The sequence below is a fragment of the Lichenostomus cassidix genome, chromosome 2 (genome assembly GCF_008360975.1).
Source record: "Lichenostomus cassidix isolate B80296 chromosome 2, HeHo_3.0, whole genome shotgun sequence".
NCBI classification, from domain to species: domain Eukaryota; kingdom Metazoa; phylum Chordata; class Aves; order Passeriformes; family Meliphagidae; genus Lichenostomus; species Lichenostomus cassidix.
In genome coordinates this window covers 117,615,754-117,633,593 of record NC_139482.1, presented here as the reverse complement: position 1 = coordinate 117,633,593, position 17,840 = coordinate 117,615,754, and the positions used below count along the sequence as shown (strand labels likewise).

The 17,840-nt window shown below is 38.3% G+C and overlaps 1 protein-coding gene across 16 annotated transcripts in view; it reads right to left on the bottom strand.

Annotated features, from left to right (window-relative positions):
• Positions 1-1,052: 1,052 nt before the first annotated feature.
• CSPP1 (centrosome and spindle pole associated protein 1) overlaps positions 1,053-17,840 on the bottom strand; it is a 60,239-nt gene continuing 43,451 nt past the window's right edge. For 14 of the 16 annotated variants that reach the window (XM_085052974.1, XM_085052973.1, XM_085052980.1 and 11 more), the window contains 8 exons: positions 16,473-16,593; positions 15,631-15,776; positions 14,938-15,078; positions 11,130-11,185; positions 9,768-9,831; positions 6,210-6,319; positions 5,875-6,025; positions 1,053-1,890 (listed from right to left, as the gene is read on the bottom strand). In XM_085052974.1, the coding sequence (XP_084909100.1) occupies positions 1,664-1,890; positions 5,875-6,025; positions 6,210-6,319; positions 9,768-9,831; positions 11,130-11,185; positions 14,938-15,078; positions 15,631-15,776; positions 16,473-16,593 (1,016 nt within the window). In that variant the 3' untranslated portion in view covers positions 1,053-1,663. Of the gene's footprint in view, positions 1,891-5,863; positions 6,026-6,209; positions 6,320-9,767; positions 9,832-11,129; positions 11,186-14,937; positions 15,079-15,630; positions 15,777-16,472; positions 16,594-17,840 lie in introns of all 16 variants that reach the window. The other 2 variants (XM_085052972.1, XM_085052982.1) reach the window with 2 other exon arrangements.

The window sequence follows — 17,840 nt, the reverse complement described above, 5'->3', positions numbered from 1 at the left end:
ATGTCCTGGCCTTAAACCAGAGGAAAGAAATGCCAGCCCCTGATGGTCTCTGGCATTTACAAAACCTACTGCAGTGAAAGTGGTTTTTTAGGGTAACAGTTTATGCTTCTGTCAGGGCTAAAACTCTGATTAAAATTAAGGGACTAAAGGAAAAAAACTCAGCTAGTTGAGTAAAAAGAGAAATTTTACCTGTAGCCTGGAGTTAGCACAGTGAATGTGTCACAAAGTTCAGCTTGTGAAGCGACTGGATAGAGCCTTCAAGCAGGTGACAAAGTATAAAAGGCGTAAGGTGGGCTTTGGCATGAGAGGATGGTTAAGTGTATTTACTATAAAGCATTTTCATCTCAGCTGCTTGAAATTACTTCCCCTGCCTCTGGGAAATCCAGACTGAAGCAGCCTTGCAGCCTGCAGTGCATGCTCCAGCCGAGGTCAGGGGTTACACCACTGCCCCTGCATGAGTGGCCACTGCTGTCATACCCACACTGATGAACAGGAGCCTTCTCACTGCCAAGCCAGAAATTCAGGGTAAGAATTTTCCTGATTTGGCAAATCCTCTCTGGGAAAGAATGTGCTAAACCCATGAAGAAGCAAAACACCACATAGGTTTGAAGTACATCTGTCAGCAAACATTGCCTGCTGTCATCGTGGAACTGCTTTAGCCTTCAACCAGATTTACAAAAGCTTGAAGGTGGCATTTTAGTAAAAATAAAAGACCTTTGTAAAAAGTTCTTGTTTGTATCAGTGGTTTGTTGGGGTCTTTTTTTTCTCCTGTTGATCCAGTTTAGGCCTCTGGGTGGGAATTTCCTAACCAAGAGCTGCAGCATTACCTCTGCTTCACCTTGGTTGTGTAGTTCAATGAACTCCTAAAATCTTGCTTCTACCTACATGTCCTTCTTGCTAAAGCTCTGTGCTCTCAACAGATACTCCATGTGTATCTGTTTCTTTGGAAACAGCCTTAACCCTCCCGTTTGTCCATGAGTAAATGAAAGCTGAAGCAAATCATAAACTAAGAAAATTCAAGTCGGCTTTCACATTTTTTGTAACAAAAATAATTTTAGTAACAAAATACTTTATTAACTCTTCAATCAGAAACATAAATATATGCAACAGTATCTTTTCTGCAGATGACAACTTAAGGAATGTAAGATACACTGCTAATAGTCCTTTTTTTTCATGAAAGTGTTAGCTGTGCTTTCATGCAGGATAACATCCTGTATGAAAATCAAGTGTCCTTCTTCAAGTTACTCACTCTTTGGGTAAGAACCTAATGCCCTTCTCCTGTTGGGCTTCTCTAATGCCAGACAGTTTTGGAGTTTGACTGTAAAGCTAAAAAACATCTTTGATTTAATATTAAATTCACACACACCACACACTGTTTCTTGTGCTAAGTCCAGCTCTGAGGCTGAAACTTAAGCTGTATAAAAAGTGCAAAAGCTGCCAAGCTATTCCTCCATTTCCCACATCACGGAAGAGAAACATCCCTGCGCTACATCTCCGTTCCACTGCAGCGACTGATCCTTTATTATTGCTATTTGAATTACACACACAACTCCACACTCTGTACACGGAAGAGAGCTCTCCCTGCAGGACTCCCTGGCAGGTGCAGCGATGCTGAAGGGTCCCTTCAGCAGGGGGAAGAGGCGCGGTGGCTTCCCGGGCTGAGTCAGCCGTGCGCCGTGGAGAGGCCCTGCCAGCCCAGCGGGAGAGCATTGTCCGGGGAAAGCTTTGCCGAGCTCGGCTGCTCCGCCAGGAGTCTGCGCAGCGTGGCTGACGTTCCCGGTCGCAGCCAGGGCTCTGTGGCCACGGTGTCGGTGGAGCTGGAGCGTCTGCCGGAGTGCGACTGAGCGCGCTTCAAAAGGTCGTCCACATCCCCTAAGGAAATGTCATCACCTGAGAGAGGAGGAGAGCAACGCGCGTTAGAGGGGACAGAAGCTCTTCCCGTCACAACAATGGGCAGGCTTGGCTGCCAGGCGTGTATAAATACGGCTTCTAAATGATGTTTCTTTCAATTTAACATGTTTGCTGATGTTCTGGGGATCTGGGCCCCAACAGCTCTCCACCACCGGCTCAGCAAGGGGATAAGGATACAGGCAAAGGTGGATGGACTCGGCAGAGGGTTCTTGCTTTCCAAAAGGTTTCTGTTTAGTGGGAGGTCAAATCTGTCAGTGCATATATGCATAAAAATGCATGTAAAGACAAAGCCATTCAATTACAGTCCTTGTCCAAGCCTATTTGCATAGACAGTCTCCTGCTGAGGAAGAATTGTTTTAACTTGGTTTAGCAGTGCAAAGGCAAGTGAGCCTGTGCATCATAGCCCAGCACAGCCCAAAACCTCAGTGCAATGTCATGCTGCAACTGGCTAACTTGGGATCTTCCAGCTGCAAAACAAACCCCACCAAACAAAAAACAGAACTGCCTTGCCTTTGAACTTGGGGTCTTTATCACTGTGAAATCTGTCACTACTTGTTTCAATTCTGTCAGCAATCATACATACACCTAATAACTTAAACAATAGTTCTTAGTGTGGATTATCAAACAACATACATTTTTACTATATATGAAGGTGTATAAAAGTATTACTTCCTCTGTGCTCTTTGGTTTTTGGCTTCACAACATTTAATTTTTACATACTCAAACCAAAAAATTGTGCAAACCTCCTGTATCTATAACGACTGAAAAATGCAATGTTTTCCTCTTAAAACTGAGTCATATCAGTGAGGAGATTCTGGTTTCTTGGTCTTTAAGGTGGGCAGAAAAATGTTTAAAGACTCTGGATTAAGAAAAAAGCCAACATTTTTGCAGAAACATCCTAATTCAAGCAAAACAGAATTTTATATTCTTTAGTGATGAAATAATTCACCTAAGCAATTAGTAAGTGTGATGTAATTTAAGTATCTGGATGATTTTTACAAATTTCAGGGTTTTATTCTGGAAAAAAGATGACTTTTTAAAAATGAGAATTTAAACCAAATCTTCTCTGAAGATTCTCATTAAAAACTGAAAGTTGATGGTCTAAGCATGGGTGTGAGAGCCCAAGGCCTGGAGAAGAAGCAGCCAGGTGTGCAGGGGTGAGGGGAAGGACAGGAACTGCACAACCCCACACTCAGTGGGAGTAAGGGCTCAGATTTCCTCTTTGTGTGTTAGGTGGATTGAAGGTTCTAAAACAAAATGCCAAATACTTTTTGTTCCAAAAGAACTTGGCATGAATCATTAGTTCTGTCACATCATCCAGACAGTGATCTGATCATCCTCCAAGCCTTCTCAGTCTGGTTAAAACTTGTCTGTAACACTAGAAGTGAGAGCAGAACTCCCTCTCTCTGGGGCCTGTCATCTCCTGTGTTTGAAGCTGGCAGAGTGAACCTCTCTGTCTCCTAAATTCTGGATCAGATGAACTCTCCTGTGCGTTGGAACCCACAGTTTTTTGCATTCATAGGTTATACTGGGGTTAACAACAGCAAAATGGCAGGAAAAGTGATACCTAAAAAAATTAATTTTCTCTTTACTGCTTTAAGAGATGGTATTTAGCAACAATAAAAATAAGGTTTATAAAGAGACAAAAAACTGAATGTCCAGGCCAGAGAGCTGCATTTCCCCACGCTTAATTACTACTGCCTTTAAAGCAATGCCTTTAGACTTCCAGATGTCAAAGGCAAGATCAACTGCTCTGCCAGAGATAAGATCAGAGTGCACATCACTGTATCAGACTCACTTGGTGCTGCTTTTAGAAAGCACAGCAGATCAGCTGCTCTGCAGAACTTCTTCATCGTGAATTTCAACACTTCGCACACTCCATAAAAAACTGTCCTTAATTGGGACACATACCAAGACTTGATAATTCAGTTTGCATGTGGAGGCTGGGGGTAAGGAGAGCTTTTCCTTAGCATGAAATACTGGTTTAGAAATTGAATGGTGTCTGGATTCCTGCAAAATACCAACAGCAGCATATTCTGTGTGCCCAATCCGTAAGAATTCCCTCTTCTGTATCTGAGCCTGCTCTTGTTTATGCCCTTAGGAAGACACATACCTTGATTGACAGAGATGGTATCTGCTGGCTTACAGAGACTCCACCACCCAAATATTCACCAAATATACAGTGACAAGAATTTTTTGAATGGGTGAAAATGGAGGAGAAGGCCTGGCTCCTTTTTTCTAATTTTCCAATTAAGAAAACAATACTTAGGATGCCTTTAAGATTCCCACATCAGTCCCATAGGAGAAAGTGAACTGCTGTGGACAGAGCCTCCTTATTAACGAGATCAGCTCTTAGAATTTATCAAAGCCTGTGAATTGCCATCTCTGGTCATTTCAAGGGAAGATAACCAGGTTCCCTAGTTAAATATTTGAGAGATTTGGTTTCTCTTAGCAGTGTCTCTGAGGGCAGAGGAGAAATTACAGTCCTGGCTGCTCAGAAAGCAAGAGGATGCCACAAGGGTTCTATCAGACTGTTAAGGAAAAGGAATAAAAAATCTTGGCTTAAGTCATTTTTTTCTGTAAAGTCCCTGAGCACAAGGAGGGAACAGGAGGGCAGGCAGCAGTGCAGCCTGAACGAGCACAGCTGAGCAAGAGGATCTCTTCCTACCTTTCCAAGAGGCACATATGCCATGGATGAGTGATGGGTCCCCATGTGCTCCAGAGAACAAGCTATGCACAGACATATAAATATATATATATATATATATACACACACACATCAAAATTATATTTATCTAAAGGCTGAAGCTCTGGAGACTGTGGCAAACAGAAGACAAGCGAAATAAAAAGTAGTGCATGCAATACAAAGTGAAATTATAAAAGAGGTGAGAAACAACAAGGATACAGAAGTAAAAGAAGTTCACGTAGCAAAAATATCTGGGTGGAGTAAAATTAGTAAAGAGTTTATTTAGATTGTAGAGAAAAATTAGTACAAACAGGTGGGTTTTTTTAGTGACTTAAAATCACAGTGAGATGCTTAAAACAAACCAAAAAAACAAAAACAAAAAAAAGGATGAAGTGCTTGTAGGAGTACCCATAGCAACAGAATCAAAAATACTGCCAGCATCTGTACTCTCATTAAGTTTATAAAAAGGATACTGATACTGTAATTGCCTAGACAGCATAGCAACCATCTCCAAAAAAAGGGGAGATTTTAGACTTGTATGAAAGAATCATTAGCACTAAGTGTATGAACTGGGTACAGTCCATGTGAGAAATAAAAGGCCATTAATGGTTGCCATGATTGGTACTTCATACACAAAAGGGATCTAGATCAGGCAGCCAGCATATGGAGATGCTCCAAGACAACTTCCAGCATCTGATGTAAGAAACATGGAATGAATTCAAGTGTGTGTGCAGTGAAGGAGGTATCAATATCAAATACATACTCGAATACTGAATGATCATTAATATTAACAAACCACTAGAAAATCAAATTAACTAGAAACTGAGGTACTTCATCATACACAATTCTCTTCATGCTGGTTGGACCACAGACATCTGATTCCCAGGAATGCCAAGAAACTCACACAGGCACCTCATCATCATTCATCACTCAGGCATTTCCTTTCTTCCCAGTGATATTTCAGCTGTGCATCTGGATATCCCCATCCTCCTGCCTACAGTGACACAGGGCAGTGGTGCTCACAGGACAAGTATGAATGGCTGATCAGACAGGAATCAGAGCATCTTTTCTTATTCCCCTCCTCTAAACTTACTCCAAAGAAGTTACGTTGAAGTGTGCAGGGGAAGCCCTTGCACCAGCTATAGAGCTCTACAAGTAACTCCTGTGTTTCATCTGGTCACTCACCGTTCATCTACATGAAACCTATTATTATTTGTTCCTTCAATTATTGCAATTACTTAGTATTCACTATATCATGTCTACTACAGGGAGCATACCCAAGGAGGGAGATTTCTGCTGGAGCTCAGTCAGTCTGTGCAATCGTTCCTCATTCTTGCCTTTCAACTGATCCACGTCGAGGCTGAAGTTTGAGTGCAAAGAGAAGCTGTCAGGCTGCAGCAGTGGTGTCTGGCCTGGTGGAACTTCCTCCTGCAGAGAATCCAAAAGTGCACAAATCCTTCAGTTAAACAGCATCCTTTTTAAAAGGGCAAATAGCTATGCATGTAGTCTCTCAGGAGCCACAACATGGAGTCACTGTGGAACCACAGGAGCTGTGTGACATTACATCTGTGGGCCACCTTCCCATGTAAGCCAATCCAGTTCTCATACGTACAGCACTCTCCAAAGCTCTCTGCTTTAGTCGTCTCCTCTCCCTTGCAGAGGATGGAAGCTGTGGTAATGAATTAACTTCTTCTAAGGCAGAAAACGTTTCCCCATTAGCACCTGGAAAAACAGGTGAAATAATTTTCAAAGAAATCAAAATATCAGAGAGCACTCAAACCTTGTTTATGTTTCGAAATGAGCCAATATATTGTACTTGACTCCATCACAGGAATCAAAGGAATGTATTCATAACAGATCCTGTTTATACCTAGACCTTTAAAGAAAATGAGTACTCAAATGAGTGCAGTATCTCTGCTTGAAAGAGAACACTTGGAAAATTAGAGTCATAAAAAGATATAATCGTGTAACAAATTATGTTTGTAAATATGCTCTATGAAGTATATAATAACATTACATGGAATGACAATGTTGCATGGAATATGGTAACACAAAATCTATGTGTCAATCATACATCCTTGGTCACATCTCTGCCTTTTCATGCAATAAAACATTAAAATCTGTTCATACAAAATTAAATAACTACACTTTTTGATCATACTTGTATCACATTGCAGTGGAGGGAGTTTAATCTATTTTTACAACATAAATGAACCCTAAGGTCATATCTCTGTTTCACACTTGTCTATTTCCCTTCCTTTAGCTGATTCTGGAAACTCTGTCAAACACAGACTCTTTCAAAAAAGTGGGTTTTTTTTTTTTGCTCCAGGAACAGTAACCACTGCCTGGGGCTGCTTCATGGCTTTGCTGCTCCTTGGTGCAGACAGTGGGCTCTGCTCAACAAAACCCCTACAGAATCCATCACCACCTCTTTGTGACAACAAAGTCACATTTTAGAAAACTGGTTTGTTCAGTATGTCACATAAAGTTAAAAAAAAAATTTAAAAATATATATTATATATATATATGTGTGTAAATTCTGAATGTAACAAACAGTTATTTTGGTTGAAAATTGAAATACTTAGGTTTCAAAAATAAATTTGATTGATATCAAACAAGTTCAGGTTAACGAAAAGAGATTTTTTAAATTGTCAGTTGTTTTTTCCCTAAAAATAATTTTTTATTCTCATCGTGTCTTTTCTCTCCCACAGTTTCACCAAAGGTACTCATGCTCTTATCACAAATGTTTCAAGTAAAAAAATCAAAGCATAACTTTGAAATGGTGTAAGGCTAACAATTCATATATCAGAATTCCAGCTACAAGACCAGCTATACTTCATTATATCCAAAGTAGTGCTATTACTCAGAATATAAAAAATGGTTTAACAATGTGAATTTATCACAGCAAAGGACAAGCTTAAGAATTTATTTGTACCATTAGTGTATCATCAGTATCAGATGCTACCTGTTCTGGAAGCATCTATCATTCAGATCCTGCTGCAGAGATGCTTTCAAATCACTGCATTAACACTAATGGATTCTAGGGCTCCCAGTGAGGCAAAACTGATAAACCACTTTATTTCTAACTGCCTCAAATTTCTGAGTCCTATGAGATAAATTCATTTGTAATGCTGACATAATAGATATCAAAACTGAGTTGGATTTTAAACCCATGTCAAAAAAAACCCAACAAAAACACAGGGTAATGTTACACTTTTCTTAAGAAATGGAAAATATTGTTAAAATACAGTTCTCCTGTATTTCAGAAAACACCCTCAGCCAATGTGAGCAGCACAACTCACAGAAAAGGCAGCCCACAAATAATGGTAGTTATTTTTCATTTCAGAAATGTAAGTCACCAGATTCATACTCAGAATGTTAGTAGCTATTTATAAAACCCAAATAATGCAAAGGATAACATTTTTAGTTAGCGCCTACAGCTCACTATTGAAGAAAATGGTTTTATTCTTCTCCTAATCCAACTGGTACTTGCAGTTTATTGGGTGTTGGAGTTAACCTAGCATAGTATTTATCCCCCCACACACTTTTTCCCCCTTTTTTTCCTCCAAGATCATTTATGATTGAAGAAAAAGGGTGTGAGGACTATAAATATCATTAACCTTATGCAAGTAGTGAATAAAACCAAGAGTACCCCATTACAGAGATGGCAGATTCAGAGCAGATGAAAGGAGATAGTTCAGAGAAGGCATAGGTTGGATATTTATCCACACAATACTGCTGATGGTAAACAGGGATTCAAAAATGCTGATTCCAGTTCATGAAAGACATCATCTATGAAAGGCCCAGCTTAGCAAGACTATGAAAGGCAATCTTCTACAAGTAACTGGAAGCTGGAAGAGTCCTGCATGTCTGCCATGCATCTTGTACTCCTCTCCATGATCCTGTCCTGGCTGAGATGGGATATTTGGCCACATCCTAGACTGATGGGCTCTCCTAAGGGATCCTTTCACCACTGGGCTGTACTAACACACAGTAATGCCTAACCTGAAAAGCAAGGTATTGCAGACTACAGAGTACCAAATGATCTCAACAAGGCTCAAAGCTCCATCCTGTGCCCTTCCCAATGCCAGGTTCTATCCTGTACTCCAGCACTTGCATGTTAACAGAATAGGCTTGAATACATTTTGAACATAAAATTCTGCTTTTAGCCAAAGCCAGAGATAATAATCATCAATTTGTAGAAACACTGTTTCATTAAAAAGTACCTGCAAGTCTCTACTGCATCTTCCCTACAGCAAAGAATAAAAACTTTGCAAGATGGTTTCCCATAGATGACTGAAAGAAATGTCAAGACACTGTAATGCCTGCTAATGGAAAATACATAGAGGCCTGAGCTGGTTGGGTTTTTCTAGTCTTGTTATTTCTAGTGACTAGAAATAAGCCAACACTTTTACATACATGCATATAAAGGCTGAATAAAGAGACATTACATGAGGCAGTCTATACAGAAATCTTAAGAAAACTAAAAATCATCTACTTCAGATGATGAATAAGTGACAATGTCTGTAAGTATGATGTTGCAAGTGAAATGAAATAATATGTGAACAGCAGAAAAGTGACTAATTTAGAATGAAATGCTATTTTATACCATATAATCATACTTAAAATCAAGCATGCTTGTAAATCAAAAGAATAACCACGAAAAGAATCACTGACTGTCTAAGACTTGTATTTCACTGTGGACAGATTGCAACTGTTAGCTGTGATTGCCAATGAATTCTATTATTTGCAGCAGAACAATAGAAAAGCATTGCCTATGCTACCATTCTAACACATTTCCTTAATAAATATTAGCTTTTCCTTATCCAAAGCTGAGAAGATGTCAAAAAAAAGTTCCTTGACAAGACTAATATCCCAGACAAAGCAAGAAGAGCAGAGAAAGATGCTTTCTTATGAAAAGATGTAAGGTGGTAAAGGGCAAGTGAGCAGCATCATTAAATTTAGGTGTCATCTACACAAATCTATTCCAGTGAAATTTCATAAATCTTTGCATTTTAATTTGGAGGCATAACTTTCTAATACTTCAAACGAATCACTATAGCTATAACCACTGCAACTTTCAAAACAGTAATAATCATTTTAGAGACACATTAGACTAAACGACGTGTCTGTAAATTCACAACATGTTTGAGATGAGGTATAAACTTACCAATAAAAGCACTATCCGATTCCAACAGTGAATTTTTCTGGAATTCATTAGAGTCATTCCTGAACTACAGAAGTGAAACAGAAAAAATAGAAATTCAGAAGCCTCAATATATTTCTGGGTCCAGATTATAATTAATGTAAATTAATTGCCAAACTTCTGTGAAGCTAAGAGCAGCTCTACAGTATCAATATTCTACTATCACTGACTTTGTGATTCTAAAAACCCAATACATTTTTAAATAACTCATATTCTCTTCAAGCATTAGGTTGGTTTCTTTTTACTCTTTGGTGGAAATCCCATTTGCTGAAATTGCCTACACGTGGCAACTGCTGTGGTGATTTGTGTAACACAGACATTTCCATCAAGAAATGGATCCTTGTCACTCTGCATGAGGTTCAGAACAGTCAGTGCTTGAACTGAGCTTTGCACTTAAGGTTTGTATGACATATTGATCAAATGAAGAACGATTCCTTATGTTTCACTTATCCCACCACATACAATCTTTGACATTAAAGCATTAAAATAACAAATTTCTACATTATAATATCAAGCACTAAGACCAATACTCATAGTTCACTGCAGAGTTGCAACCATTTGTTACAGAAATCCTACCATGGAAAAATTTATTTTGAAAACCACTCCAAAATCAAAGCAGTAGAAACCAGCAGAGGAAACAGAAAAAGAGAAAACAAACCTTTTACTGCAAAGCATTGCTCAGTGAAAATTTTAGGCATTAAATTACAACTATAAAGTGCATTAATGAGGTTATTTTTTAAAATAAAAAGTGTCCTATTTCTATATTTTGTTACAGTATTATCCTCAAGGTTAATGTCTTTGCTGTTGCACAGTCTCCAGTTTTTCATTGTTTCACATTACCATGAAACACAATTGGACTCTGTTACTCAGTATTTTGGATTAGTGGAAAATTCTAATTTGACAGCACTTTATTTTTCTCTTTTCACCAAGTCACAAAATAAACATCCCAGCTGAGAACATACCCAATTCTTGACTGCCAAGTGCATCACTTAAACCACCTGAATTCAGAGCAACTGCTTGTGGCTTGCCTTTTTCTACTATTCTCACCACCCCCCCACCCAGCAGCAATCTAACATCATATGAACATAAAATAAATATCAATGAATATAAAAGGAGGAGAGTTAAAGAATCAGGCCATCTCTATATACAAAGATAAGCAACTTGTATATCATATTTAAAGAAGCTGCCACTTGTGTGGACAAGCAAAAGAAAGAAATAAGCTTGCTGTCTTGTTACTTAAGTGTAATTCCTTTCTCCAAACCAATGAAAGACACAGTATTTCTCACACTTGAAAAAGTAACATAATAAAAAACCTCTTATTCTTACCAGGCCCATGGGTTGTGAATAGCTGTCCAAAGCAGAATCATCTTGATCGACAAAAGCTACATAAACAAGAGACAAAACAATAGGGTTGACATAAAAATTGTTAATAACCAAATATATTTTATCATCCTATTATTGCAAAAATGAAGACCAGTGTGCATTACATCTTTAAATACACAAAAATTATAATGAATAAATGAGTTTTTAAAACATTTGAATCAAACAATTTTTTTCAGTTTCCTTAAGTAAATCTAAGTAGAATCAGAGAAATCAAACAGATATCTGTAACGTATTCTTTCTCATCTGTTTTCTTTGCTCCTTGCAGGGAGTAACAACCAGAGCAGGGACTGCAGAAAGCCCCAAGACTGAATGCACATTCAACATGCTGAGCACACCACACTTCCAGCTTTCAAAGAGGAGTTGAACCAGACAGAGATTGCTTCACAGAGAAAAGGGGTAAGAATATATATGCTTTTATCTATGGATAAAACCTCAGTTCTGGAGAGCACAGCAAACCATCCTGAAAGTTAAGCTAACAATGACCCAATGCACGCTGGAAATGCAAAGAAGCAGAACTGAAGTTACTTTTCTTATGTAGTTTAAGTTCTCAAATTAAATATTTAGTAATAGTTTTTGTTTCTTACATCTCTGCCCCACAAACATACTCAGTGTGTAGCTGACCTTCTGTCCAGCATCAGACACATGGGCTGTCAGTCCTCCTGGGCTAACACCTAACCCATTCCTGACACTGCTCCAGTCCAGCAGCACCCAGCACTGCAGCACAACATCATCAAACCTGCTCTTGGGGCTTCCCCTCCCATCCCCCAGAATAATAATCATCCAGAAGTCTGCAAAAGACTGCCGCATTTATAAGGATGCAGCCAGAATATAAAAACTTGCGACATTTAAAACATTGATTTCTCAGTTTAGAGTTCCATTAATAGTCAACATATTCCTCTTTCACATAAAGAGAAAAACAAACATATCAGAGGAAAAAGTGTATGAAAAGCATGTAAGGCAAAGAACACTTACACACAGTGTGGGAAAAGAGGTATGCAAAGTCCATAAGACATTATTTCAACCACAGTACAATAGCACATACTGCTTTAATTCATCTTTCCTTCTGCCTTAAATCAGACAATAAAACCACTCATCTATTTTCAGTGAGAGGAAGATGATAAATTTGTCTCTGAGGAAAATAAACTGGAAATAGAAAGATGGCAACTAATTCTCTTGCTCAGTACTCAGTGACAGACTATAAAGTTAAATGATGTTGTAAAGCAGTAGGAGAGAGAACGAAAAAGCAGTTAAAGGATCCTCTAGAAGCACCAATAGAAAATACTTATAAAAATCAGCTGCCTATTTACCAACTAATCTAAGCTAACCAGAAGAGGCCTTTCCTTGGATGTATTTCATGGAAGCCTACTTTAAGCATTAGCAGAAGTCTAAATGACTGCTTGTGCTTGAAATTAATGGAAAAGGCAAATTTGCATTCTAGATGGTGGAGGTTCTCTTCAGAAAACATTAAATGAAAACTTTCTCAGATTGGTCTATTAAAAAATATTCTAATGGTAGAAAACCAGAACTAATCCCCAGAGAGACCTCAGCTGAAGCTGATGAATTATCTGTCACCATTTCAGTCAATCTCATGGAGAGGAAGTCTGAAGTCAACCCTATACATTCCATTTAGACATTAAATTATATTCACAACCATATAATTAACACAGAAAGTGGTATAGATATGCTTATTTGCAACTGTGAAGTTCTATTTATCCATAAGCAATATTGCACACATTGCTTGAACATCTGTCCAATACAGAATAGGAATCATCTTTAAGACTCAACAGGATACTGAACAAAACACTGTCACCCTTCACATCTTGATATCAATTTTGTTAATCTTACTCACATATAGGTCTGGCAACAGCTAATGGAGCTAGCCTCAAAGACCAGTGACTAGAAGAGGCATTCTGTTTTTCCAAAGCAGTAAGGAAAAATGTAAATATTTTCCTTCCACATGTGCTTGGTTTTATTTAATGCTCAACTTTCACCTCAGGCTAATTAAGGAGCAATTCTGTGGATGACTGTGGCAAGGGGGTGCTGTGAGAAGATGCCAGGGGATACCCTGTGCTGGGCACAGCCAGTGCCACAATGCAGCTACGGCAGGACACAGAAAGACCTATCAGTCAGGCTTGTGATGCCTCTGCAAACAAACCTGAGAAAGAGCAAATCAAAGCGTGGTGGTAGGAGTGAGGACAAGCCTGTGACAAGCAGGCCTGGAGGCACCAAGGCCAGAGAAGAAGGAGGAGAAGGTGCTCAGGTACCAGAGCAGAGATTCCCCTGCAGCCCCTGAAGGACACTATGGTAGAGCAGATCGAAAGGTGCAAGAAGACAGAAGCAGCAGAGAGAAAACACTATGTAACGACCACAATGCCCCTCCTGCTCATGCCTGACATTGCTCATTGCATCACAGAAAGGACTGAACATAACCTGGGGTGATACCAAGGAAGGGGAGCAGGAGAATGAAGGAGTGAAACTGGGCATGGGGAAGGGGCAGAAAACGTGCAGGCTTCATGCTTGTCTTTTTATTTTCCGTTACTCAAAGTCAGTAATCAAATATTTAGGTCTGCAATAATTAGGTTGATTTTCCCTAAGTCAGGTCTGGTTTGCCCACAACAGCAATTTGTAACCAGTCTCCCCATCTGTACCTTGGCCAACAAGCTTTATTCTTCCTGTTTCACCAAAGGACAGGAGTGAGGGGACATAAGCAGGAGAGCAGCCAGGTGGGAGTCTGGCTGCTAGCAAAGGCTAAGCAACCACAGAAATAAAGTTACTATCTCTTCAAAAATTTTGTTAGACCAGTCTGAATTACAGAGCCAAACACTCTTCCAAGAAATCTGTACCTTGCACTCGAAACTGAGTTCACTTGTATAGGTTTAAGCAATTCCCATTATGATTTTAAATATGATCTAAAATAACTGGCAATACTGCTCTTTCATGGCTGCTTGTAAAAGATATCTCAATGAACCTTATGTCTGGAATTAATGGTAGCATGCAAAAAAAGGGATATTTCGTTTACTTTTCACTGTTTCCACAATATGCAGCCAAAATATTTTACCATGTTACGATGTTAATGTTTTATTATCTTAGGATCATCTCTATTAAGAAATACAAGCAACATTTTCCTTCTGGAACCTCACAGTAGTTACATTATCTCACACGTGGTTTCCATGTGAGCAAAGGTTCTTTGTGGACACAGGTTTCTGAAACTTTGAAATAGATCAACCCAAGATCATGGAAATAAAAGAGATTTCATCTATTAAAAGAAGACCAAGGTGAAGATACACTGGCTACATTTTAAACAATTCACAGTTCAAAGACATCCTACTTCCTCTGTAAGAATTCAAGAATTGCTCCATGGAACTTATCTGCTAACACTTGTAACACAATTCAACAAAAGAGTTTCACTGCTCTGTAGTTTTCTTCAAGAAACAGTAACAAAACTAATTTTCTCTTACATTTTTATGAAATATGAATTAAATTATTTTCAGGAAACCAAAGAGAAACAGTCACAGTAATTAAAAACCCCAAAAACTAAGTAAAAAACCACAGAAGCTCCCCCAAACACTCAATTTTTTTATGCTTATATTATGAAAGAATTTCAGCATTCTGGTGTTTTACTGTTTCATACTGCAGTGCTGACACTGGACTTCAAAGAAGCAAAACTAGAGCTAGTGAGTTTTAATTCTTACCAAATAAAAACCACACAATTTCAAGGATTTTTGTTTATCTCTGAGCATTCATTCCTCACCTTCTGTTTCTCTCCTCATTCTCATTCTGTCAAGTTTCTTCTGTTGCTCTCTCAACAGTGCCTGCTGTTGAATCTCTAGAGTCTGGTCATCTTTTGGAGGATCAGGATACATGTGCCTCAAGCCTATACGTGTTTCAGGATCTAGAGCAAAGATATGAAACTCACGTTTTTTCCCCTAAATCAACATTTCTGAAAAGGATTTATAAAGAAAGAGCATTTTCAAAGTCATAGAAAAACATTAAAAATACTGCAGTGACAATGGTCAAGAGGATGAGCCACTCTGCAATGATTTTACAATTTTACTATATTAAAACCATATATTTTCTGGTAAACAAGAAACAGAAAGTTACACAGAAACGTAATTTGTTGGTGGACAAGATAGTCCATTTTATCAATCTACTTTCAGTAACACCATAAAATCAAATGCACAAGTTTAAGCAGCAGGGACTAGAAGACAGGTGAATGCTCCGAGTGATGATGCAGCACTGTAATGCCATGAATTCCATGGAATTGCAGGAAGAGCCCCACAGAGAGATAAACACACACATAGAATACTGTCCACAAAGTGCACTGCATGGGCAGTAGCTCACAAAGAGCCTGATTTTTATTTTTGTCTTTAAATCCTGCGTGGAATAGAAGACGGAGGAAAAGGGTACCTACCCTTCTTCATCAGTAACAAGAAGATCTACCTGCCTTTGTACTTAAGTTCATTAAATTCCCAGATATTCTGTATATTGACAGGATCTTGTGCCTCCTTCAACGAAGGTCGCCGAACTGGAGCCTGCAGACGAAGCCTGGCCATCTCAAATATATCCCTTGGATTCTTCTCCCTCCTCCTGCTTGAAAAGTTTGTAAAACAAGCAGAATGCAATTTAACATCATAACACTAATGAGCTGGATGGAAATATAGCATTGATAAAGTTCAGATCTTTTATCTTTAAATAAAGCTATCAAAACAGGAAAATAAATTTGAAAGTAATGACACTGCATATTGTGTTATAAAAAGGAGATAACCTACTTAACATTAAAGAAACCCTCACATTTTACAGAGTGGAACTAAGACTGGTATTTAAGGGAATCTTTTCCAGCTAATTGGTATGATTAAAACATTTTGGAAGCAAACCAAATTTATTAAATAAAGAGAATATGATTTTTCAATAAGAAGGTACTTCCACAACAGTACAGTATTCACAAGTATATTCAGCAGCAGTAGTACTGCAGTTTACAGGCAAAAATTACGCCCTAGGAAAAAGATAATGAGATAAAATTCTGCCTTAGACATCTGTTTTCTCTTCAAGACAGAGCATTGCAACTTCGTATCTCACTAGTACAGCCATTCTTATAATAAACTTTAACAAGACTCTTGGAAAAATCTTAAACACATTAGAAAAAAAAAAGAAAATATTTTATATACAAGTTTTACCTTTATATTTTCATTCCACTCATGTATATTGGCCAACTAATACTAGCTAATAATACATAGTAACTAAGTTCCTGTGAAAAATCTAACTTTTAAAAGAAGATTAAATTCTTACCATGTAATTGGTGCATTATCATGACTGGCCACATTTAGCAACTGTTCCTGCAGTCGCCTCTCTTCACTTCGAAGCTGTTTCCTCATCTCTGATAATTCATTTATCACATTCTTCCTTTCCTCTGGAATTTAGCACAAATAATTTAAAATAGGGAGTGTCAGAGCAACTTTTCTGCCTACTTATAAGCTTAAGGTAAAAAATAAAGGGAAAAAACAGATGTAATGAAATGCTAATTAAAACAAGGATTGTACAAACACAAGAGTCACAACAGTTCACATACTAGAAATTAGATCAGAGTTTATATTTTGAGACAGCACAAGGACCAGAACCCTTAAAACAGAAAGCATTCTGTTTCAACAGAATGCTCTCAGCATTCTTTCAGCAGAAAACATACAAATGTCATTGGAAATGTTTTGCTATATTTAAAAAAGGAAAAGCTATGAAATACAAGTGGATGTTACCAGTAAATTGCGTTATTTTGAAATAAGCAAACCTACACAGTCCTCAGATAACAGGAATTCAAGTGGTATCTGCAAGCACTCAACATCTTTTTTTTCCTGACTCAAAAGTGGGACAAGTGTCTGCCTAGTGCAGATTCTCTTAAGTGGTCAAGAGTTCTAATTTCAATTTTTAATACATGCTTATGTTGACTTTTCAGACCTACTTTGGGTCAATGCTGTTTTTTGTGGTCAGGACGGCATTCCTCCACAAGTTAAACCAGTTTCAGAAATTCCTCATTTTCCAAATAACATAATTTGATATTTTACTGACTTTTAGACCTCAATGTCCAGAACTTGGCAGGCAAGCAAGTCTTACTAGTTTAAATCCTCAAACACAAGACTTAATTTATAAATCTTTATTCCTCTTGTGACAGATGGTCCAAGTCAATCAATTTCCAATGACTGCATTAAGAACCACTCTGCCTTCCATTTAGTGGAAAAACCACAACACCCCAGATGAGCCTCAGGTACTTTCTGCAGCAGACTAGCATTTGTAGGACACCATATATGGCTACATTCCATGTGTTGTTTCTTATATACTTGTAAAAAAAAAGTATCAGCAGAAAAATTACTGCTTTCCACCCACATATTGCCAAGATAACTAATATTAAAAAAGCAAAGGAGATCCTTCAAGCACATTTGAATTTTAGAACTGCCAGTGAAAGCAAAGAGGAATCAGGAGAGGATTAGGGAGACTAACAGAGGTAGGTAGAATTTAAGAGCTAGGACTGCAATGCTCTATACTCTGTTGATCTAATCCCTTACTCAGCCAATCCAAAACTCTGTCATTTTGCAATATACTGGCCACTGTTCCAAGAGATGCAGCACTTCCCATGCAGAGTATTCCAGTATCAGAGTTTTTACAAAA